The 22,227-nt window shown below is 37.3% G+C and overlaps 1 protein-coding gene across 6 annotated transcripts in view; it reads left to right on the top strand.

Annotated features, from left to right (window-relative positions):
- Nucleotides 1–16,561, top strand: part of AZIN1 (antizyme inhibitor 1) — a 32,048-nt gene extending 15,487 nt beyond the window's left edge. For 4 of the 6 annotated variants that reach the window (XM_025450078.3, XM_025450079.3, XM_049093302.1 and 1 more), the window contains 10 exons: nucleotides 1,680–1,877; nucleotides 4,404–4,577; nucleotides 5,302–5,474; nucleotides 7,237–7,371; nucleotides 8,603–8,684; nucleotides 9,205–9,279; nucleotides 9,908–10,070; nucleotides 12,833–12,948; nucleotides 13,253–13,467; nucleotides 13,741–16,561. In XM_025450078.3, coding sequence (XP_025305863.1) covers nucleotides 1,776–1,877; nucleotides 4,404–4,577; nucleotides 5,302–5,474; nucleotides 7,237–7,371; nucleotides 8,603–8,684; nucleotides 9,205–9,279; nucleotides 9,908–10,070; nucleotides 12,833–12,948; nucleotides 13,253–13,467; nucleotides 13,741–13,849 — 1,344 coding nt within the window. In that variant the 5' untranslated portion in view covers nucleotides 1,680–1,775 and the 3' untranslated portion in view covers nucleotides 13,850–16,561. The remainder of the gene's footprint in view (nucleotides 1–1,679; nucleotides 1,878–4,403; nucleotides 4,578–5,301; nucleotides 5,475–7,236; nucleotides 7,372–8,602; nucleotides 8,685–9,204; nucleotides 9,280–9,907; nucleotides 10,071–12,832; nucleotides 12,949–13,252; nucleotides 13,468–13,740) is intronic. The other 2 variants (XM_025450081.3, XM_049093303.1) reach the window with 1 other exon arrangement.
- The last annotated feature ends 5,666 nt before the right edge of the window (nucleotides 16,562–22,227 follow it).

The raw sequence follows: 22,227 nt of genomic DNA, 5'->3' as shown, positions 1-22,227 counted from the left end.
AGATATTCTCAACTTTCCTATTTCTACTCTTGAATGAAAGAGATTTGGTGAGCTAAACTGAATATAGTTGACTTCTTGGAAATGAAGTTGTTAGTGTTTTAAAAGTTAAGAACTAACTACTGTTTGTATTTCATGGAATTTGATTAATATGATGGCTTATTGATGAATTTGGTGTATTCAAAAAGCTGACACTTTGGGAACCATTGAAATGGAGTATACCTGTAAGATAAGAGCCATCACCAAAGGTGAACACCGCACCATAGAGCAGCATGGAGGGGAGGGAAAGGGAGAATGAAGGACACAGGAAAAGCTGTGCAAGTTTTAAAATAGATTACCAAGAGCAGCTGGTCTGTTTCCATTATTAATGTGGCAACCAGAAATCAGTACCAGATAATAAGCAGTATCCTGTCTGGAAGACTTGTTCTGCTAATGGACTTTTTATGTTAAAAGATATCCTTACTTAAAGTAAAGTTTAAGGACCAGTGAATTTAGAAAAGATGATAAACCTTTATGTCAGTATGTTACCCAGAGGAGAATGGGTGATCTTGGGGAGGGGAAAGAATTTCTTCCATAGGGAAGAGGTTGTATTTTAGCCTTTTCAGTGTTTTTAGTAAATGGTTTAGGATATACCTACCAGATGCCTAGCTTGTCCCTAGTTGCTTTTTTAAAGGTTTTACTTGAGAGAGAGCGTATGAGCAGGGAGGGGCAGAGGGAGAAGCAGCGAACCTGACGTGGGGCTCCATCCAGCACCCCAAGATCACGACCTGAGTTGAAGGCAGACATTTAACCAACTGAGCCACCCAGGTGCCCGCTTGTAACCTACTTTTAAAGTATGGCATTTTTGTGTTTCTGGCAGTTGGCAACTTAAGCTATTCTGAAACAACACTTAAAACAAATATTTTTTATTCATATGCTATACTTTTTTTTTTAACAATAACCTTTTGAGGCAGTAGTTAATATAATTAACTGAAGTTTAAAGAAATTGACTTAGGATCACATAGATATTAAATGATACAGCCACAAACATATGGGTCTTTCTACATCTAGTCCAATAAGGATTTCAGCTTACCTCATAAGAGACTTAAACACTGCTAACCTGAAAGAGCCAGTATCATTTCCAGCTTGAAGTGAGACCTAGGCAGTCTGTATCAAAGCTACAGATGATCCACGAAAGTCACTTTCTCCACCCCTACTCATTTCTGTGACTTCATTTTTCCCCTACTCTAGAATTTATGGGATGTGGCTGGCAGTATATTGAAGCTTAGACCAGTATTTTGATTACTTGGCTGCAGATAGGTATTTCACTAGCTTTCTTTACTTAGAATGCATTTTTTTTTTCTAAAATTGTGTATGTTATGAGAGAACAACAAAGCAAGATGAATAATACTGACTGGGTCTACAACTCTATAAATAAGGTGACCATATTGACTGGTAATAAACTGTGCATGTGTGGATTATCTTAAATTGTCATATTGAGCTTGGTTTTCAAAAGTATAAAATACACATTCACTTTAAAATGGGCACCAAAAAGATATCGAATGATCTAGTGTTTCTGCAAATGTTAAGTGATCACAGATTCCTCACTAAATTACGCACTTAGTACACTTTCATTGACAACTACTACATTAAGGTTAACTAGTGAAATAATACAGACTTTGAAATAACTTCTATTTTGTCAGTTTGTTGCATATTCTAAGGACCCAGACGTAAGGCTTGGTGGCCCGTCTCTTGTTTTTCCTGGTTTATGACTTTCGGCTTTGTGGAATACGGCTGAGATGAAAGGATTTCTTGATGATGCAAACTACTCCGTTGGCCTGTTGGATGAAGGAACAAACCTTGGAAATGTTATTGATAACTATGTTTATGAACATACCCTGGTAAGTGTGCTATCTCATATTTCTCAGTTACGGTGTGTATAAATTTCTGAATTCTAGTTGCTCTATTTCCAAGATGTTAATCTGATAAAAGTACTTTTTTCAGATGTTTATAACTTCTCCACATTGTCTTCATTTGATGCAACCACTTCCCTTGAGTAGCGATGAGATTTTCTTTCTATCCCACATTAAAACTAGTGGCTTCCCAACCATTCTTTCTCTGCTGTACCTTTTAACACTCAGCTCTTGTATGTTCTATTTTCTTGGTATATGGCTGTTCTCCTTGATAAGTTGTTTTTCTCAGCTATATGCTTGAGTAGATTGTAATTTATATTTCACATAATCTTGGTTGTGTATATTGGCTGAGAACTTGATAACAATACAGAATGCTTACTCTACTACACCAAGTGTCAGCTTCTATAGACTCATTCACTTCTACTTAAAGACTATTTTTGTTTTAATTTTTTTTAAACTTATTTATGATAGTCACAGAGAGACAGAGAGAGAGAGAGGCAGAGACATAGGCAGAGGGAGAAGCAGGCTCCATGCACCGGGAGCCTGATGTGGGATTCGATCCCGGGTCTCCAGGATCGCGCCCTGGGCCAAAGGCAGGAGCCAAACCGCTGCGCCACCCAGGGATCCCCTATTTTTGTTTTATACTTAGTGATAGAAGTACCTTTAAAAAAAAAAAAGAAGTACCTTTATTGTCTTATTGATAAAATTTCTTTGTTGGAGCTTATTTCCCATATTCCCCAAATTTGTTGAAAAATTGTTTTCGTGTTACTGGTGTTCAGTAATAAGATACCAAAAAACTACTCTTGACCTTCACAGATGTGCTCAAATCTCCCCACACCTCAGGAAAATCCCTTTATCTTTCTTCTGTCATCAGAATTTTGGAGAAAAAAGTGATACTTCTCATACTATTCAGTCTGTATAGTCAAGCCATTCTATAGTTAATTATCTCATGTCACTAGAGAATCTCGTAGTGGAAGTACGCTGACCTTTCTCTTTAACTTGTGCAACATTCTTTGTAGGTCAGATAACAATCTTTGAAATAGCTCTTTCATTATTCTTGTTCCACAATCTTGAATTATCCCACATTGAGTAACACTTAGGGTTAGTCTGCAACCCTATTCTCTTCTAGCAGTGTCATTTAATTGTATGGCTCAAGGATGATTACAACTGAACATCTTGGGCCCGGGGGGTGGGGGGGTTGTTTTTAACCCCGGTTCTCTTGCTGGTAACTATAATTGCTCACCCCCTGTTTTTGTGTTAAAGTAAAAGTAAATTTGTCTCTAAAACATTAGGGATGGCATATCTTGAAAGGATGGAGTAACTTGAGTATAACTGTTCTATATTTGCCACACAAAAAACATTTCCAGTCATGTCTATTTCCTAGTCCGTATATTCCAATAAGGTACATTTTCCAGTATGTATTAAAGAGTAGAAAGCAGTAATGTTGTATTCGTGGCTTTTCAAACAATATTTAGATAATGTGTAAGATTGTCTCCCATCCAACATTGAGTAACTTATACTTTGCCTGACATGTTATAATCATCTCTTTTACCCCTAGAGTAGCGATGTTAAAATCCTTATCTGTCTCCCCAGATCCCTAATTAAAATTTGTTTCTATTTATTTTTAATATTTTTAAGATTTTATTTATCCATTTGACGTAGAGATGTGGCAGGCAGAGGAAGAAGCAGACTCCCTGAACAGAGCCCCATATGGGGCACTATCCCAGGACTCTGGGGTCATGACCTAAGCTGGAGGCAGATGCTTAACTGACTAAGCACCCAAGCACCCTGAAAATCTCAAGTTTTGAGGGAAGAATATTCTTACTCAGGTTTATCTGCCATTTAGTGTACTAATACATTTTTTAAATTCCAGTTTGTCATCTCTATGATACGTAGGGTATCAACTTTGTCTCCTTTTTTTTTTTAGGTTTATTTATTTTATTCATGGGGTGGGGGGCAGAGACACAGGCAGAGAGAGAAGCAGCCCCCATGCAGGGAGCCTGACGTGGGACTCGATCCGGGGTCTCCAGGATCACACCCTGGGCTGAAGGCGACACTAAACCGCTGAGCCACCCAGGCTGCCCTCAACTTTATCTCCTTAAACACTGGTTCCTAGTATTGTTTTGTTGTTTTACTGTCCTGTTAGATGCAATTTATAATGGAGATACATATTTAAATAGCTTACGAAAGCATGGAGGGAAACCGGTGCTCTCCTTCTGTACTCACCCAAATTTGAGGCAGTTGTAAAGTAGAAAATCCGTATAATAATTTTTTTTAAAAAAGCAGAGAATATTTTACATGCCAGCTTAGCACAGTAAATCAAGTTTAAAAAGAAAGAAAAAGGTACTTGGATTCCCTGTGTGCTGAATCTTGCTTAATTACTCTTAAGCCTTAAATGTAGTAGTGTATATAAAAGAATAGGTTAGCTCTTTTGTGGAGAAAAGAGGGAGTTACTACTTGTGGTACTCTATTTTCAATAGTTCTTTTGTGTTTTTTTCCCCATGATCATAATAGACAGGGAAAAATGCATTTTTTGTGGGAGATCTTGGAAAGATTGTGAAGAAACACAGTCAGTGGCAGAACATAGTGGCTCAGATAAAGCCATTCTACACAGTAAAGTGCAACTCCACTCCAGCTGTACTTGAGATTTTGGCAGCTCTTGGAACTGGATTTGCTTGTTCCAGTAAAGTAAGTATTTTTCATTACTTAGTCACTTAACAGCAACATTTTAGAACACACTTTAACTTTTAGTTACAGCAGTTAGAAAAATTGCAAGGTAATTTTACTTTTGGATGTTTTTAAACTCTTGTGTAAATTTGCAGCCTAATGGAAATTTACAAACTTTTAAGGTGTACCAATGAAAGGAAAGTTTCAGTGAGATGAAACTTGAAAAGCTTTATCTTTAATCAAGAACTTTTTATTCCTCATTCTTAGGCTAGATAGAGCCAGCTAGACCATTAATTTCTGATGACAACAAGCTAATTGTAAATCATGAGATTTCTCTGATGGTATAGTTCGACCTTTTTGAAGGCTTTTTTTTTTTTTTTTTTAATTTTTATTTATTTATGATAGTCACACACACAGAGAGAGAGAGGCAGAGACATAGGCAGAGGGAGAAGCAGGCTCCATGCACCGGGAGTCCGATGTGGGATTCGATCCCAGGTCTCCAGGATCGCACCCTGGGCCAAAGGCAGGCACTAAACCGCTATGCCACCCAGGGATCCCTGAAGGCTTTTAAACAGTAGTGTAGTAAGCATTACCAGGATATGTGAACTGTGACATTATGCTATCCTAATTTAACTTTATATAATTTGAGGTTAGCCCCCCCCCCCAAAAAAGTATAAAGTAGTAATTAAATGAAAAATAATAGAAATGTTACTTTTTAAACAACGCTTTAAATTTTTTTTAATAGACTGAAATGGCTTTAGTGCAAGAATTGGGTGTATCTCCAGAAAACATCATTTACATAAGTCCTTGCAAACAAGTGTCTCAAATAAAGTATGCAGCAAAAATTGGAGTGAACACCATGACATGTGACAATGAAGTTGAATTGAAGAAAATTGCACGTAATCACCCAAATGCCAAGTAAGTGTAAAACTGAGTACATGTGAATATTACTTTACAACCTAGGGTTTGGATTTGTCTTTGGCCTGGGAAAAGGACATTTATGTAGAGCAGTGGTATATATTACAATATATATATATATATATATATATATATATATATATATATATATATATATATATATATATATTTTTTTTTTTTTTTTTTTTTTTTTTACAATATTTTTTTACTTATTTAAAGTTCCTATATGGAAAATGGCATTTTATTGCCTACCCTCTTCGGATCCTGTTTGTAGATTTGGGATGAGATAAGGACAGTTTAAAATATGAATTTATAATCTTTAATTCAAGGAATAAAATGTGGTTGTTGGGATGATGAAATGAGGGCCACAGATGTGATTATGAAAATACATCAACCCTACTAGTTATTTGTCATGTTGGGAATAGGATGTGTATTGGTCAGCTGTTTTTCCTAGTTAGCTGAGGGTTTAATCTTCCTTTGGCTGTAGTTTCTAAGTGATTTGTCCTTAGTGACAGTGTTTTAGGAGCCTAGTCTGTACATTTTTGAAGGGTTTCTCTTTTAAACCCACTCTTCTCTTTGAATAGGAAGTTTAATTTCTTTTTTACTTGTACCTGCATGTATCCCAAGATTTTTTATTATTAAAAAGTTTACTTTTTAAAGAGCAAAAAAGGCAAATTTACTATGGTTGTGATTTGGTATGTCAAGACTTTAGGATATACTAAAAGCATATTGTATTAATATGTACAAAATTGCTTATTTTTTAATGGGTTATTGTGTTCCTTAAAAATGTATATCATATCCATATTTTCCTTGTACATTTTTTATTATTGACTTTGGTATTCCTAGGTGTCCTGACAAGATTGATTACCCTGGAAACCTTTGTTTTTCATAAAGGCCTTTTGGGGAAATATTTAGTTAACCACTTATCTCTAAAAAAATCTTTGTTATATGATCTTCAGAAGATAAGCCCTGATATGGGGTTACTGTGTTTAACTGTAAAGTGGATGGTACATACTTAATAGAGTTGATTCTACCCATAGGAAGAATAATTTTGCTTTTATGAGACTATCTCTGACCATCGGTCATTCCTTAGGACTTCCTTGGGGGAAGGAATTTACAAACAGCATTTGTATATTTGTGGGGTTTAGTGGTTTGTAATTACTTGAGTATCTCCTGAGATAGTCTCGATCATTTTGTCTTGGTTGTTATGATTTGGAAGAAAATATCGAGTAGATTTGACTCAGTATCTAAAAGGCTACTGTTTAGACACATAAGATAACTCCAAGCTTGCTTGTTTTTTGTAAGATGGAGGAGATTAATAGGAGTAGGTGGTGGAAGATTAACTAGCTGGAGCAATTTAGGAGACTTGAAACGTGTAAAAGCCCTGATATTTTTAACTGAAAGACAATGATGGCATTGCTATTCAATTTAGTCTTTCTAGGTGGTTTTACGGACTGATGGACTTCATTTGAAAGTAATGTCGTCTTTCATTACAGAGCCCAACTGACTCTTGCTGCTACAACAGAGTCTTAACTTCCTGCATTTTCCAAATTCCCATCCTTGTAAGCTTCATGCTTTAGGCCCTAATGGCTAGTTTTTTCTCTGTACAGGATTGTTTTTCGTTAGGTTCACTTGATTCAACCGTCGCTGGATTTGGGAGCACTGGCAACATAATCAACATACTTCCTACAATCTTCAGGCTTCACATGTGCTGATGATGATGTAAACCAACTCTGCCCCAATCATCTTCCCCTTCTCTTAGGGTCTTACTACATATTGCAACAGAAGATAATATTGGAGGCGAAGAGGGTAACATGAAGTTTGGCACTACCCTGAAGAACTGTAGGCATCTCTTGGAATGTGCTAAGGAACTTGATGTCCAAATAATTGGGGTTAAGTGAGTATTTGTTTTAAACTTCTATTTTTATGTTAAACCTTTGTCGTTCTGATGATTTTTTTTGAGACTTTATTTGCATGAACTCTAGTAGATTCAACTTTCAGTTTAATACATATTTTCTTAGTCTAGGTAAAACATATGACTTAACCTTCATATAACTTTATACATGCACCTCCCCTTTCCTAATTAAGAGAAAAAATAGTAAATAAAAATTCAATTAAGTTCATAATGTAAAACCTCTCCTTTAAATTGAAGGGAAAGGTTGTACTAGAATTCTAATGAATACCAAAGTGGCATTCATCTGAGTTGTCATTTTATTTTTTTTCCCCATCTTTAAATTTTTTTTCCTTTTCAATCCCTTGGGCACGCCAGTAAATCAGACATTGTTTTACCTTCTTGATTTTTATGTGCGCAGAAAACTGAGACCCAGAGAGATTTAATGATTTGATCATAATCTCAGAACTGTGATCTGAGTCAAATTTGGACACAAAGCTCCACAAATTTTTGAGTCACCAGTCCATTGCTAATCTCATTACAGTGCAAAATCTTTTTAAATTGTTCATAAAGATGGATAAAGAATCATGACTGTTAAGTTTAATTTTCCCTTAAGTGACAAATAATGACATATATTTGAGAGTTTTCATATTTCTATTTGTTACCATACAGTAAAATTGACTCTTGGTTTTATACTTCATGAACTTTAACGTATTTGTGTGACTACTGCCACAATCAGGATATAGAACCATATTCGATTAAATTTAGGTATTCTGTTTTGAATGTCTGATAAGTATCTCTTAATAAGTAATACTAATAAGTGTTAGTAATACTCAGCTGAATTAATGTTCATTTGTATTTCATAATAGACATTTTTATTTTTGGCCAGATAAAATTATACATTCCAATTACAGATTTTGTGACCCAGTTTTATCAGTGGTGCTTGTTACTTTACTATAGATACAGAAAGGCATGTCCTTATCTGATATTTATAAAGCCTGATAACTCATTGTTAAAAATTCTTTATAAAATTAAAGTATTAACCCAAACATTGCCTTTTCTGAAAGGCAGGTTATTATAACTTGGATAATTAGAGGCCTGTGCTTCCAATTCTTTAAGTATTTAATAAGGTTATTGCGAATACTGTGTCAATATGGTGAAGGAGAACTGAAAAGAATTATAGGAAGGGTGTCTAAAATTTGCTGTTGCTTTAAATTTATTACTCTCTTTCTTCCAGATTTCATGTTTCAAGTGCTTGCAAAGAATCTCAAGTATATGTACACGCTCTATCTGATGCTCGATGTGTGTTTGACATGGCTGTAAGTTTTTTCCTTAAGTTATTTTGATATTTTAAGCCAGGGTGTTACTTATTTTTCCTCTTTTTTCCTTTGTCTTTCAAAGATTTTATTTACCATTTATTTGGGGGAGAGAGTGTGTGCACGCAAGTGTGTGCACCTGAGAGCAGGAGGAGGAGGAGAGGGAGAGGGACAAGCAGTCTCCACACAGCATGGAGCCCTCTCAGGGCTCAGAACCAAGAGTGGGACACTCCACTGATTGAGCCACGCAGGCACCCCTCCGGGATAATATTTAAGGTTTTTAAGTGGGTAAAGGGATGAAATAGTAACTTACTTGCATGTCTACAAGACAGTACAGACATCGTTAGGAAGACAGTATATACACAACACTGAATAAACCTGCTTTTATTGGTAGATACCAAAACTGAAGCTATACTAAAGATCAGAACAGATTCTATTTACCTCCTTGGGAAGGGGTTTTTGAAATGTCCTTGTAGTCATGACAGTTTGGATAAGCATTTAAAGTATTTTTTTCCATCTCTAGGGAGAATTTGGTTTCACAATGAACATGTTAGATATTGGTGGAGGCTTCACAGGAACTGAATTTCAGTTGGAAGAGGTAAACTTTGTTCGGTGGATGGAATACTGGAATAATCTCTCTGCTTAAGTGGTAGATATAGACAATGGTATAACAACAGCAGGAAATAAACCCTAAAACATCTGCTTAAAATTTGATTCTAAGAAGGTGAAGAGGCAATGAGAAGACCTACCCCACTTTGAAAGGCTTAATATTCCTTGAACTCTGTAGCATAACTTACAAAAAGTTTGTATTCAGTTGTGTTTCTGCTCTTATGGAGTACTTGATGGCACAAATGAAATTATTATTTAGACAGCTTAAGTTGTTTTATCGAGATGTACATTACTACTCACCTTCCTGCTGTGCCCTCCGTCTCTCAAACTGATTTGATGTGTTGCTCCTTTGCTAGTGTTAAGGGGTATAGAAACAATCAACAGTAGCCATTCACCCTTGGTGTTAAGAAATTTTTTTAAATTAATGCCATTCTGATAATATAAACTTTGATGCCTCAAAAGCCTGCTTAATTGTTTGAAGGTAACTGCTAAATAGCTAAGCTTTCTGGTCTATAACTGGAACTATGGCTTTAAGTTTTCTAGGAAATATATCCATCTCTTAATGTGAATTATCTAGTTCAATATTGAAATCATAATGTGGGGTTTAAAATTCATAGGTTAATCATGTTATCAGCCCTTTGTTGGATGTCTACTTTCCTGAAGGATCTGGCATTAAGATAATCTCAGAACCTGGAAGCTACTATGTGTCTTCTGCATTTACACTTGCAGTTAATATCATTGCAAAGAAAGTTGTTGAAAATGATAAATTTCCCTCTGGAGGTAAGTTACGAAGTTTATAATTTTGTTTTTCTTAGTTAAATTCATCTTCAAACTAATTGCAATTATCCTATACTAGTCAAGTATAAAATATTGTAGGACATGGACATTTATGGATTATAACATTGTGGGTGATCTTTAGCCAGCTGTAGGTAGCTAGGCTTTTCAAAAATGCCATAGTGAAGTTAACACTGCATAAGACCTCCGGAATCTAACTCTTGGTTCTGATGTTTAATTTTATTTTATTTACTTTTTTTTTTTTTTTCCCAAATAATTGAGACCTTATGTGCATATTGGGGAGGCGGGGCGTAGAGCAGAGGGAGAGAGAATCTTAAGCAGGCTCCATGCTCATGTGCAGAGCCCAAGGCCAGGCTCAATCTCATGACCTGAGATTGACCTGAGCCAAAATCCAGTCAGTCACTTAACCAACTAAGCTACCCACATACCTCTAGATAGGTGTATTTTAGATAAGCTTTTAGATAAGCTTCCTCCAGGTGATTCTCCTATCTTGTTAAGAACCAGTATGTTACTATAATGTCTCTTGTCCTGTTCCTCTTAGTCAGATGGTTCACATGGAGAACCTAACTTTATACTTTCTTATATAATGAGGGCCAACAAAGTCTTAATCTGTCTCTAGTCAAACCAACAAAAAAGTACTAGACTTTGTTTCTTGCTGACAAATACCACTTTAAAAAATGTAGAAAGTGGGATCCCTGGGTGGCGCAGTGGTTTGGCGCCTGCCTTTGGCCCAGGGCGCGATCCTGGAGACCCGGGATCGAGTCCCACGTCGGGCTCCCGGTGCATGGAGCCTGCTCCTCCCTCTGCCTGTATCTCTGCCTCTCTCTCTCTGTGTGACTATCATAAATAAAAATTTATTTTAAAAAAATGTAGAAAGTACTGTTCTATGTTAAGAAAACTGTTTTTCCTTCAGTTAGTAAGGATAAGTTTTTCTTTTGAGTTTTTAAATATCTTGAAGTTGAAGAGCTACAAAAAGACCAGGAACTTCCCATTTTGATCACTTTGTTAACATGATGTCGGTGGATTTCTGTATTATGAAGTGGAAAGATAATTTATAAATAACCTTTTTTCTTTTCATACTTTTACCCCATTAGTTTTAACATCAGTGAATTTCTGACTGTTAGTCTAAGAATAGCTTTCCCTTCTCTTTATTTATATTAGTGTAAACTCCTAGATACTCAGTATGTAATCAATTATTTTTTACTATCCAAAATTGGGGTCCTTATGACATGCCTCCATCACTGCCTGAGCACTTCTTTACTTCATGGTACATCAAGATACCCAGGTTCTTTACCTGCCTCAGTCCTAGAATTGGCCATTTCTCCAAGGAGCTCCAGTTCATTTTAACAAAGAGTGGTATTTGAAAAAACAAGAAAGGAGTTGGTTGTATTCAGTACTACTGATACATCATTTCATCCAAGCTTTCTCACTGAGGAGAACCGGGAAATGTGTGTGTGCATATATATCCATAGCACACATAACTATATATCAGAAGCCAGGCATGCAGTAGTATATCACAGGCTGCATTCTGTTTTTCTCCTTACACATTGTAACTTTCCCAAGAATGAGAAACCTAGCTCCCATTATCGTATACTACATATGTTTGCTTAAGTCTGGAATACATAGAAGGTGGTGTTTCCCGAATAGCTAACTCCTATCCCAGCAGTTAACCAAACCACTTAACCTGTAGTTTGGTATCTGTTTAGGGTTGGTTTTTGGCATAAATTTTTATACAAGGAGTACAATCTTAAGCATATAATGTGACAAATTAAAGTATATACTGACATCCCTATAGAAACAAATTTCATCTCTTAGGATTTTTTTTTTTCCGTTTCTTTCCTAGACAGTCACTATTGTGAAGGTTTTTCCACCATAGATTAGTTTGGATTGCTCTCAAACTTCATATAAATGGAATCATCGAGCATATATTTTAGGACAACTCTGTATAATATCTGATTGAGGGCAGCCTGGGTGGCTCAGCGGTTTAGCACCAGTGTCAGCCCAGGGCCTGATCTTGGAGACCCGGGATCGAGTCCCATGTCAGGCTCCCTGCATGGAGCCTGCTTCTCCCTCTGCCTGTGTCTCTGCCTCTCTGTCTCTCTATCTCTCTCTCTCATAAATAAATAAAATCTTTAAAAAAAGATTAAAAAATATCTGAGCTGCTTTTGTTTCATCTTTATTGCTAATATTTCACTGTGAATAGACTTTATCCATTCTCTTTGCTGATGAATATTTATTTGGTTCCCAGTTCTGAGCTGTTAGGAATAAAACTTAACATTCTTGTGTAAGTCATTGGGGAAATGACTAAGAGTAGAATTGCTGGGTCAGAGTAGATGTTAAAAATTTCAAAGTAGTATTTTATCTCCCCACTGATGGTATATATGTTTGTTCCCCCACTTTTACTGATTTTTTTTTGTGTGTGGTCGCTTTTTAATTTTATCCATTCTAAAGGTGTGGGTAGAAACTCATTATAGTTTAATTTGCATTTACCTGGTGACTTCTGTAGAACATATTTTCATGTGTTCATTGGTCGTCTTCCTTGTGAAGTATGTTTTCAGTTTTTTTAGGCTGACAGTATTGAGGTATGTCAGTATACATCAGGTTTTTTTAAAATTTGATTTAAATATTTTGGGAAATGTGAAACCTGTAAGTCTGTTCTATAAATATTCAATCGGCTATGCCTTGCATAGTTAGCTTTATTAGATATTTTAATGTAAATTCATTTTCATTTTTCTGCTTTATTTCAGTAGAAAAAACCGGAAGTGATGAACCAGCCTTCATGTATTATATGAATGATGGTATTTATGGTTCTTTTGCAAGTAAACTGTCTGAGGACTTAAATACCATTCCAGAGGTTCACAAGGCAAGTTGTATAACAACAACTTATTTGGCATTTATAAACTGAGCTCTTTTTTTTAAAAGGTGCCTCCCGAGTTTTGGAGAAATGCTTTTAAGATGGGGAATATTGCTCCCTTTTGAGGATTTATCTTCCTTAGATGGAGTTAAGAAGGAAAACCAATGCTCCTGGCTCCAAGCCTGCCTTTCATAGGCGTATTGAATCTGATAGAGTAAAAAATATTCTCATCTACCCTCAAATTCAATACCTGCATGAAATAAACATGAGTTAAAAACTTAATTTAGAAAACTTTTTTTTTTTCTCCTGACAGAAATACAAGAAAGATGAGCCTCTGTTTACAAGCAGCCTTTGGGGTCCATCCTGTGATGAGCTTGATCAAATTGTGGAAAGCTGTCTTCTTCCTGAGCTGAATGTGGGAGATTGGCTTATCTTTGATAACATGGGAGCAGATTCTCTCCATGAACCATCTGCTTTTAATGATTTTCAGAGGCCAGCTATTTACTACATGATGTCATTTAGCGATTGGTAAGGTATTGTTTTCATCGTAAAGCTGATTGGATATTCAAGATGACATAACATGTCGGCTAATAATTTTAATTCTGTGACAAATGCCTCACAAGTAATAGCAAAATGCCCCTGTTAAGGGTTATTGGAGGACTAGTTATTTTATAATCTTATTTCATTGTCCATTTGTTATGTGTTCATGTGGTCTTTATGCTTAAACTCAGAATTAACGGTTTTATGTTTTTGGGGGGTTTGGGGGTTTTTTTGTTTTGTTTTGTTTTGTTTTTTTGACAGGTATGAGATGCAAGATGCTGGACTTACTTCAGACACAATGATGAAGAACTTCTTCTTTGTGCCTTGCATTCAGCTGAGCCAAGAAGATAGCTTTTCCTCTGAAGCTTAAACAGGCATTAATGCTTCTTGAGATCTGAAGTTGCAGGTTAAGCTTGTCTGGTCTACATTCCAGTGTGAAACAAATTCAAACAATCTTACTCTATTAATTCTCTTGGAGACAAAATCTATTAGTAATAGCTATTTGGGACCAGACGAAATCAGCTTTCATCTATAATTCATTGGGGGTAATTGGGAAATTTAGATAATGTATCCAGATTTAAACTTACCAGTTTGTCCTACCCCCTTAAGCGTTTAAAATAAAATATGCAACAAAATGGATGACTTAGTGGAGATGGAAGCCCATTAATTGGGTTCCCCATTAAATCGTTTACATACAAGTACACAGTTTTTATACTAAGGATTCATGTTAAAAAGTCTTGTAAAATTAAATGTCTTTCACCCAGATATATCAAATGTCAGTGGAAGACTAGTGTGACTTCATTAGATATGTTTAGTGTATTTAGAATGTGTAAATTTGTGCTTTGAACTGTAGTTTAATAAATGTAAAATTGCATCATAGTATTTGTTGTATTTGACCTAATGTAACACTTGTATGATTGCAATAAAATTTTGTGTAGATTTTACTGTTTTTTCAGGCTAAAACTTTGGGAAAGGGGCTAGCTAGGAAAGGTAGTTTTGAAATAGATGTGTATATGGACTGTTTTGAAGGTTTTTTTTCTTTTATAGCCCATTTAAGTTTAGTTTGGCTCAGTACATTTTTTTCAGTTATTTAAATAGTAATTTAAGTAAAATGTTTGGTAAATCATTGTGAAGTTCAGATTCATGGAGAGTTGATGTGCGATAAGCATGATGTTTAACAATTTTAACACCAAAAATGTTAATTCTGCATAAACCAATTGTAATAATTAATAGGTGTTTCTGTATAGATAGGATGCATAGAATACCTTAGTAAATCTTTGAATTACAAATCTTTCGGCTGAAATGGAAGATTCTATTAAATACTTTGAATAAACTGGGGGGGGGGGATAAAATCGCAGAGAATTCTGCAACGCACTAAAACTTAGAGAAGGGCTACATCTATATCCAGAAACCTGATGCTCTTTTGCACGGAATATTATTTAAATTCAGAGTTGTAGGGAGTGGGGTGAAGCACACCTGTTCTCAATTTCTTAATTGCAATGATTTCAAACTTTAGGAGTTTTTGTTTTAGTTATGCTTAGTTTCTTATTTCCCATTTGTTCAGCTTTGTAATTTTAATTCTTTTCATACTAAAATTTTGTGACTGGGGGAAGGGAGTTAGTGTTACTAACCTGACAGTTGTTGCCAGGAGTTTGCGTTGTTCACTGCTAGTATATTAGTAATCCTAGACCTCAGAATCACAAGAGTAATAAAATAAACAACAGGGGTCATTTTTTCCTAACTTACTCTATGTTCAGATGTGGAATTTCTGTCTCCCCAAGAGGAAATGTGACTTCACTTTGGTGCCAATAGACAGAAAATTCTACCTGTGCTACATAGGAGAAGTTTGGAATGCACTTAATAGCTGGTTTTTACACCTTGATTTCAAGGTGGAAAGAAATTGATCATGAATCTCTAATAAATTTCAATCTAAACCAGTAGGTGCTTAATATTTTTTGATTTGATTGATGCCCATTTGAATTTCATGGGTTCTAATAATAAAATTTAAGACCCCAGTCCATTGTCCTCTGTAATTACCCTTGGACTTTACCAAGGTATAATATGGGGTTTTATGCAAAGTTCCAAGCTACATGCAACTTTTTTAAACCATAATAAAGTGGAGGAATTATTCCCAGCTTCCTTTACATGTTGTGCTTTGTGGTCCAGAAATGACAAACCGTTTTTTACAAAATGGTACAACTTTGAGTCCTTGGCTTGACTACACAGCTTTGAGCTTCATGGCATGTCAACTTTGCCATAGTCATAGGAAAGTTCTATGTATTATAGCTCAAGAGTCGCAAATATCACATGTGAATGAGATGGTAACTTTGAGAAATGTCTGTATTGTATTTGAAGACTGTTTGCCATAAATTTGAAGTTTGAACTTAATGTATTTCAATTTGGTATGCTAAAAAGTACTGAATTAATGTAACAATTTTTTTTTTACAATATTGTAATCTCCGCTCAGAATTTAACTGAAAATATAAAACCCAAATGATTTCTATATAGTAAATTGAACTGTAAAGGTAATTTGTGTGTGATTCTGAATACACAAGATAAAATGTTTTTATTCCTCCTTATGTTTTACTTTGGCTTCTATCGTGAAAGGGTAATTCTGCATATCAACTTTGTTTATATTAACTTGCGAGTATTCTTTCAGAATCTTTATTATAAAGTAGCAAATCTGGTAAAATGATGCTGGGCATTACATGTGGAAGATTTTGATGATGTTCAATATATATGTGAGCACTGAGAGGTTTCCAGGGCCATGTTTTCTAGATCCATTAATTTACCAGCCTCTTGAAGTTTAAACTTAGACTAAATGAAATTGATTTATATAAGTTAAGGTAGGTATTCTAAGTAATTGTGGGCACTGTAATATTCAATGCAAATATTGTATTTAAAAAGCCACTGTTCAATCTTTTTTGTCCCTTGTTGGGGACTTTGTATTTTCTCACTATAGATATTAGCAACTTGACCAACAATATAGTAAAAATACTTAATTGGCTTCAAGGTATAAGATCAGAGAAGAATTCATAGTCTTCCACATTCAACTTGTGAATAAATCCTCCAAATACTTTAATTCCTGTCTTGTCCATAATGAAGGCAAAATAATGGTATATTTGCACACTCAGGCTTTCATAATGGGAATAAAACTAGCTTAGGAATAAGAAACAACTGGTTCTGGTCTTTTTCTGGCACTGCTGGAAGCTAATCTATACCTACTTAAAATAATCTACCAGCTTTAAGGTGACTGTTTTGATATTTTATGATTTCTGGAGCCTTTTACTCTGGGACTGCAGTCAAATTTGAGTTAATAAGAATGGTATAAATTCAATTTCTTTTTTTTTTTCCTAGCTTGTTGCTGGTTCAAGATGGGAAGGTATAGAAACAAGAAAGCCTTTTTAAGTTTAAAATTCTGGTGATGGATGATCATCCATTTGGGCAAGTTAAAGTTAACCTGAAAACAGTGCCTGCTCTTAAATGTTACTGAGGAAATTTGTTTTTTGTTTTTTAACTACAAATTGTGGGTACTACATTTATCTTCATCATAGTTTAGGTCTTCACCTAGAATGGAGTATAGATGGGGGAACACAAAACTACTCCAGGCTTCAGGCACTCTGACCAGCGTTTGATACAGTTGAAGAATTTGGGTTTTATCTGTTGGAAACTGGGACTGGGCAAACTTTTTAAAAATAGGCAATGAATAGAAGGGCTAATTTACCCAACATGCTCATTTTGTGTGTTGTCTTGGAGCAGGTAAGAAACATGTTCCAGAACTCCTGAATTCCTTGACCTAACTATAGCTTCAAAAGCAATTCTGTTGTCAAATCGTCTTTCAAATCCTGGTTCTACTGTAACGCTGCTTATGCTTGTCAAAACCCTGTGCAGTTGATGGCCTCGTTGGAGAAGGTTGCCACTGGATCAGTTACAGAAAATTGAAAAGTGTTAAGAATCTGCAGTTGACAGGTGAAGTGATCATGTATTCTTCCCGAGTGCGCACGCACACACACAACACACACACACACAGACTTTGCAAGAGTACAAAAGAAAGTCTTAACAGTAAACTAGTAGGATATTAGATTAAATTTAGGCCCAGATAAATCAGCTTCTTCTAAATAATGGTGCCAGACTATCTGTGCCTATACCCTTGACACCACTCAATTTTTAGCAGGATGTAGAAGGAAGGTGGGAGGGGGGAGACACTTGACTAAGGGTTAGGAATTTTCTCTGGATTTCACGGATTTCCTCCCATCTGTTCTGTGTCTTACAATTGTTTTCTGGGGGTTTTCTCTGTTCCATATTCCAAGTCTATTTTTCACTGATGCAACTCTTGAATTTCCAAACCAAGGGTGCAGTATCTTTTATCTCTGAGAATGTCCCTCAGCATTAATTCATGACTTAAACTTACCCTCTTAAGATAGTTTTCCTTACTGTTCTAAGACCAAAATGAAGCAAGAGCGTTTTTCAGGTTGATTATTCTCCTAATTCTACGAGGATGCAACAACTTGCTGAGAGAGGGAGGAGCACTGTAGTGGTTCACGAAAGAAAAGCATCATTTAAAAATGTTTATGAACGTTGACTTCATGTTGCCAGGTTAAGAACTGGGTTTAGAGTTAGGCTTTCGGGGGGGGGGGCATTAGAGTGTAAAGCTGATATGAGAAGTTCACATTTGAGGAAAATATTCCCAAGTAGCATAATGCTACTCCCCATGCCGCCACCCCTTTTATGCAGTGTTGATACAATTTGATCTTCCTTAAAAATTGTTACACTCTGAAAATTGCACCATAGGCTGTTGGGGAAAATGGGCTTGGAGCTGCAGCACTCAATAACAGTGCAACATTATTATATAGATATTTTACACATTTGAGATTTAAATAGGTTAAGTAGAACAAACTAGCACTTTGAGAAAGACCCTGGGTTTGTGGAAGTGGGAGGGTTGCAGGCTTGTGAAGTGATGGGGGAAAAGGCTGTACTATGTTTAATGCCTAAGGTCAGAACCACAGTTTCTGCTAAGATGTGTATTAGTTGCTAAGGGCTGTCATAACAAAGTACCACAAACTGGGGTTTATTGTCTCAGTTCTAGAGGCTAGAGTTCCAAAATCAAGGCATAAGGGTTAGTTACTGTGAGGGCTGTGAGGGAAGAACCTGTTCCCTTTCTTTGGCTTGAAAATGGTCATGTCGTGTACATGTGGCATTATTTTTCTCTTAAGGACCTGGCACTGGGGTACTTTTCCAAGGTGTAATGCAGGGCTGAGCTCTTCCACCATTCTGCATGCGGCTGTGTCTAGGAAACCCAAGCTAAGACAATGACACAGGTTTATCAAGTGTTGGGCTCACTCACATCCCTTCTCTAAGAACTCTCTCTGTTCTAGCTGTAAAATCTTGGGCAAATTTCTTAACCTGAGTGTCCATTCCTCCAAATGCAAAACGAAATTAGGGGAGAAAAAAACCTAGGACACTTAAAACTTCTCATGTGTGTCATACAGCAGTTGCTGGGTTGTCTTGTTACTGGTCCTTAACTGCATGGCTTAAGGCTAGGTTTTTATTTACAATGTCTGGGACACCTGGGTGGCTCAGTAGTTGGGCGGCTGATTTCAGCTCTGGTCGGGATCCTGGGATCCAGGATCAAGTCCTGCATCCAGCTCTTGGGAAGAGCCTGCTTCTCACTTGCCCACATCTCCCACCCCCATGTCTCATGAATAAAAAAATCTTTAAAAAAAAAAAAAGTGTGTCCTATTTTTAATTTGCTCAATTGCCACCAAAATTGCTATCTTTTGGAGAGTGGGGTTGCTGCTGATAGTGAAGGCTTGAATGTAATCCTTTATTGGTACTTTTCAACTCTACTCCCGGACATTGAGGTAAGTAAGCCCTACTGTTCTGAGACCTTTGTTCCAAGGTGATTGGTTTTATTAGGGACCAATATTAGGATAACATGGTGCTTAGTATTTTATTTCTGTCTTCCAGAAACACTATTGAAAGCAGAATGCAACACAGTTGAATCAAGTTTAGGATTATTTTTAAAAAAACATTCCTCAATCTACCAGCTACCTCAGTTCGCCAAGTGTTATGAGCCACACCCTTTCCTATTATGAAATTATAAAAATTCTGGTAATACAGAAAAGTAAAATAGTTTTTAAAAATCACCTGAACACTCTCCACAACTAATTTTTTTTTTTTTTTTTTTTAGATTTTATTTATTTATTCATGAGAGACACACAGAGAGAGGCAGAGACATAGGTAGAGGGAGAAGCAGGCTCCCCATAGGGAGCCCGATGTGGGACTTGATCCCAGGACTCCAGGATCACGACCTGAGCCAAAGGCAGATGCTCAACCACTGAGCCACCCAGGTGCCCCTCCACAACTATTTTTAATGTTCTGTAGCACTGCTTTCTGGACCACCTCTGTTTTCATCACAACATTCCAACCCCCATTCTCCCTGGAAGTGTAGGATTTCATTAACACGGAGTGCCCAGCATTTTCTTTCTGCCACTTCCAATCACTCTTTTCCTCACCTAGTGCAGGGAGCTGCGTAAGTAGTATTACAGGCAGACTGGGACTCTGGACAAGATCCAGGGAGACCATGAAGTCCACTCCGCAGGTGTACCTGGACGGTGATTCAGGACCCTGGAAATGGAAGAATCAAACTACCAAAGAGGTGTGACTACTCTGCAACTCTCCAGATGGTTCTCTAGGGGAAGGTGAAGCTGGGGTTCAGAGCTCCATGGCCTAGCCCAGATGGGGCCTGAGAGCATATCCCAAGAACTAGTTTCTTCAACCTGAGTGGCTCCTTTTTATGACCAGACACCCATGTGAGGGCGAAGGGCACACCAGAAACCATGCCTGGTTCTAGAGACTTGCCAGTTTGGGAGCACCCGGCTGGCTCAGTTCGTTGAGCAGTCGACTCGGTTTCATCTCAGTCACAATCTCAAGCTGGAGAGATCAAGTCCCGGATAGGGCTCTGAGCCAGGTGTGGAGCCTGCTTAGGATCCTCTCCCTCTCCTGCCCCTCCCCATTTTTAAATAAAAATTGTCAGTTTGACTTACTGTCTCTTAACTGGACTAAATAGTTTCTAGCTGGTCTCTGCTACCAGGAACTCCCCCTCAGGCCACCATCCTTATGGCTGCAAAGGGAGCTTCTGAAACCATTCTGATTGAATGATGACTGCGCTTTACAATCTCCCTTGCAGTTCTATTTGGGATCTGTGCTTTTGAGCAGCCCTGGTTCGCATTAGGCGTCGTCTTGCTGTGCTGTCAGCACCTCACACATAGTTTGATTCTTTCATGGCAAAGCCTGAGGGAGGGTTCGACTTTTTTATTCATTCATTTGATTGTTCACTTATTCTCCAGATATATTTTTGTATTTAGAAACCAGTCACTATTTTAAGAGAAGGACAATAAAATAGTCCTAAATCCCTGCTCACTTCCACTCCTGGGAGCCAACTAGACCCTTTTGACTGACCTGTAAAAAATGAGAGACAAACCAGCTCCAACTTGATCTTTACAACTGGCGTAGGAAGTGGTCTGAGGCTGTTCATGCTCCATCCAGGATGTTCGGCTGGGCAGAAGTAAACACAATCCCACACAATCCCAATCCCAATCACACACCAAGCAACTGCAGGTGATGCTGTCACACAGTGCCTCCAGCTCTGCTGGCAAGTTCCTCCTCCAGCCTGTGACCCTGAAACTTAGAGCCCTGCTCTACCCCCTCTAGCTTTGGCAGATGCCTGACTCAGAGCTCATGAAGCCTCAGTAGAGTCTAGTGATTAAGAACATGTACTTGAGGCATCTTAACTCCATTTCTACCACTTACCAGCTGTGTGACCTTGGATGAGTCACTTAACCTCTCTGAGCCTCAGTCACCTCTGCATAAAAAGTGCATATTATTTATAGCTGTATAGAAAATTGCCCCAAGCCTCTGAGCTTCATTTCCTCACCTACAGAAATAAGATTGTAAGAATTCAATGAGGGGCACCTGGTTGGATCAGTGGTTGAGCATCTGCCTTTGGCTCAGATCCTGATCCTGAGGTCCCTGGATCGAGTCCTGCATCAGGCTTCTCCCAGGGAGCCTGCTTCTCCCTCTGCCTGTGTCTCTACCTCTCTGTGTATCTCGTGAATAGGTAAAGAGACACAGGCAGAGGGAGAAGCAGGCTCCATGCAGGGAGCCCGACGTGGGACTTGATCCTGGGACTCTGGGACCACACCCTGGGCCAAAGGCAGGCACCAAACCGCTGAGCCACCAAGGGATTCCTCCCCAAAAAAAATCTTTTTAAAAATTCAATGAATTTTACATTTAGTGCTTAGTAAAGTGTCCTAATAGGTGATATGTCTCCCAGGTCCCTGGCTCACTGAATTTTTAGCTTCCTGTATCCTGGGGTTCTGAACCCTCTCACTCCTGATGACTGCTGGATAAGATGCTTAGGAAGCTAATGGAGACCCTGTGGGAAGTAACTGGTGACTCCAACTTTTTCCAAAAATTTGAAAATATAGGTTTCATATGAGATAGAAACTAGATAAGGAAAATGGCAATAAATTGGGGAAGAGGAAGGACATTAAAAATTAGATAAAACAGAGGTGAGGTCAGTACGAAGGTGGTCATTATAAGGTCCTGTTAAAGATGGACCCCAGTTTTGGCGCTGAGACTCCTAGCAGCCGGGTTAAAGAGAAACACATTGAATTGAATTTTTAAAAAGAAATTAACAAAATTCAAAGCATCTATAGATTATGAGTGAGAGTTTCTTTCTTGGCT

The sequence above is a fragment of the Canis lupus genome, chromosome 13 (assembly GCF_003254725.2).
Source record: "Canis lupus dingo isolate Sandy chromosome 13, ASM325472v2, whole genome shotgun sequence".
Taxonomy (NCBI): Eukaryota; Metazoa; Chordata; class Mammalia; order Carnivora; family Canidae; genus Canis; species Canis lupus.
This window is presented reverse-complemented; position numbering and strand designations above follow the sequence as displayed.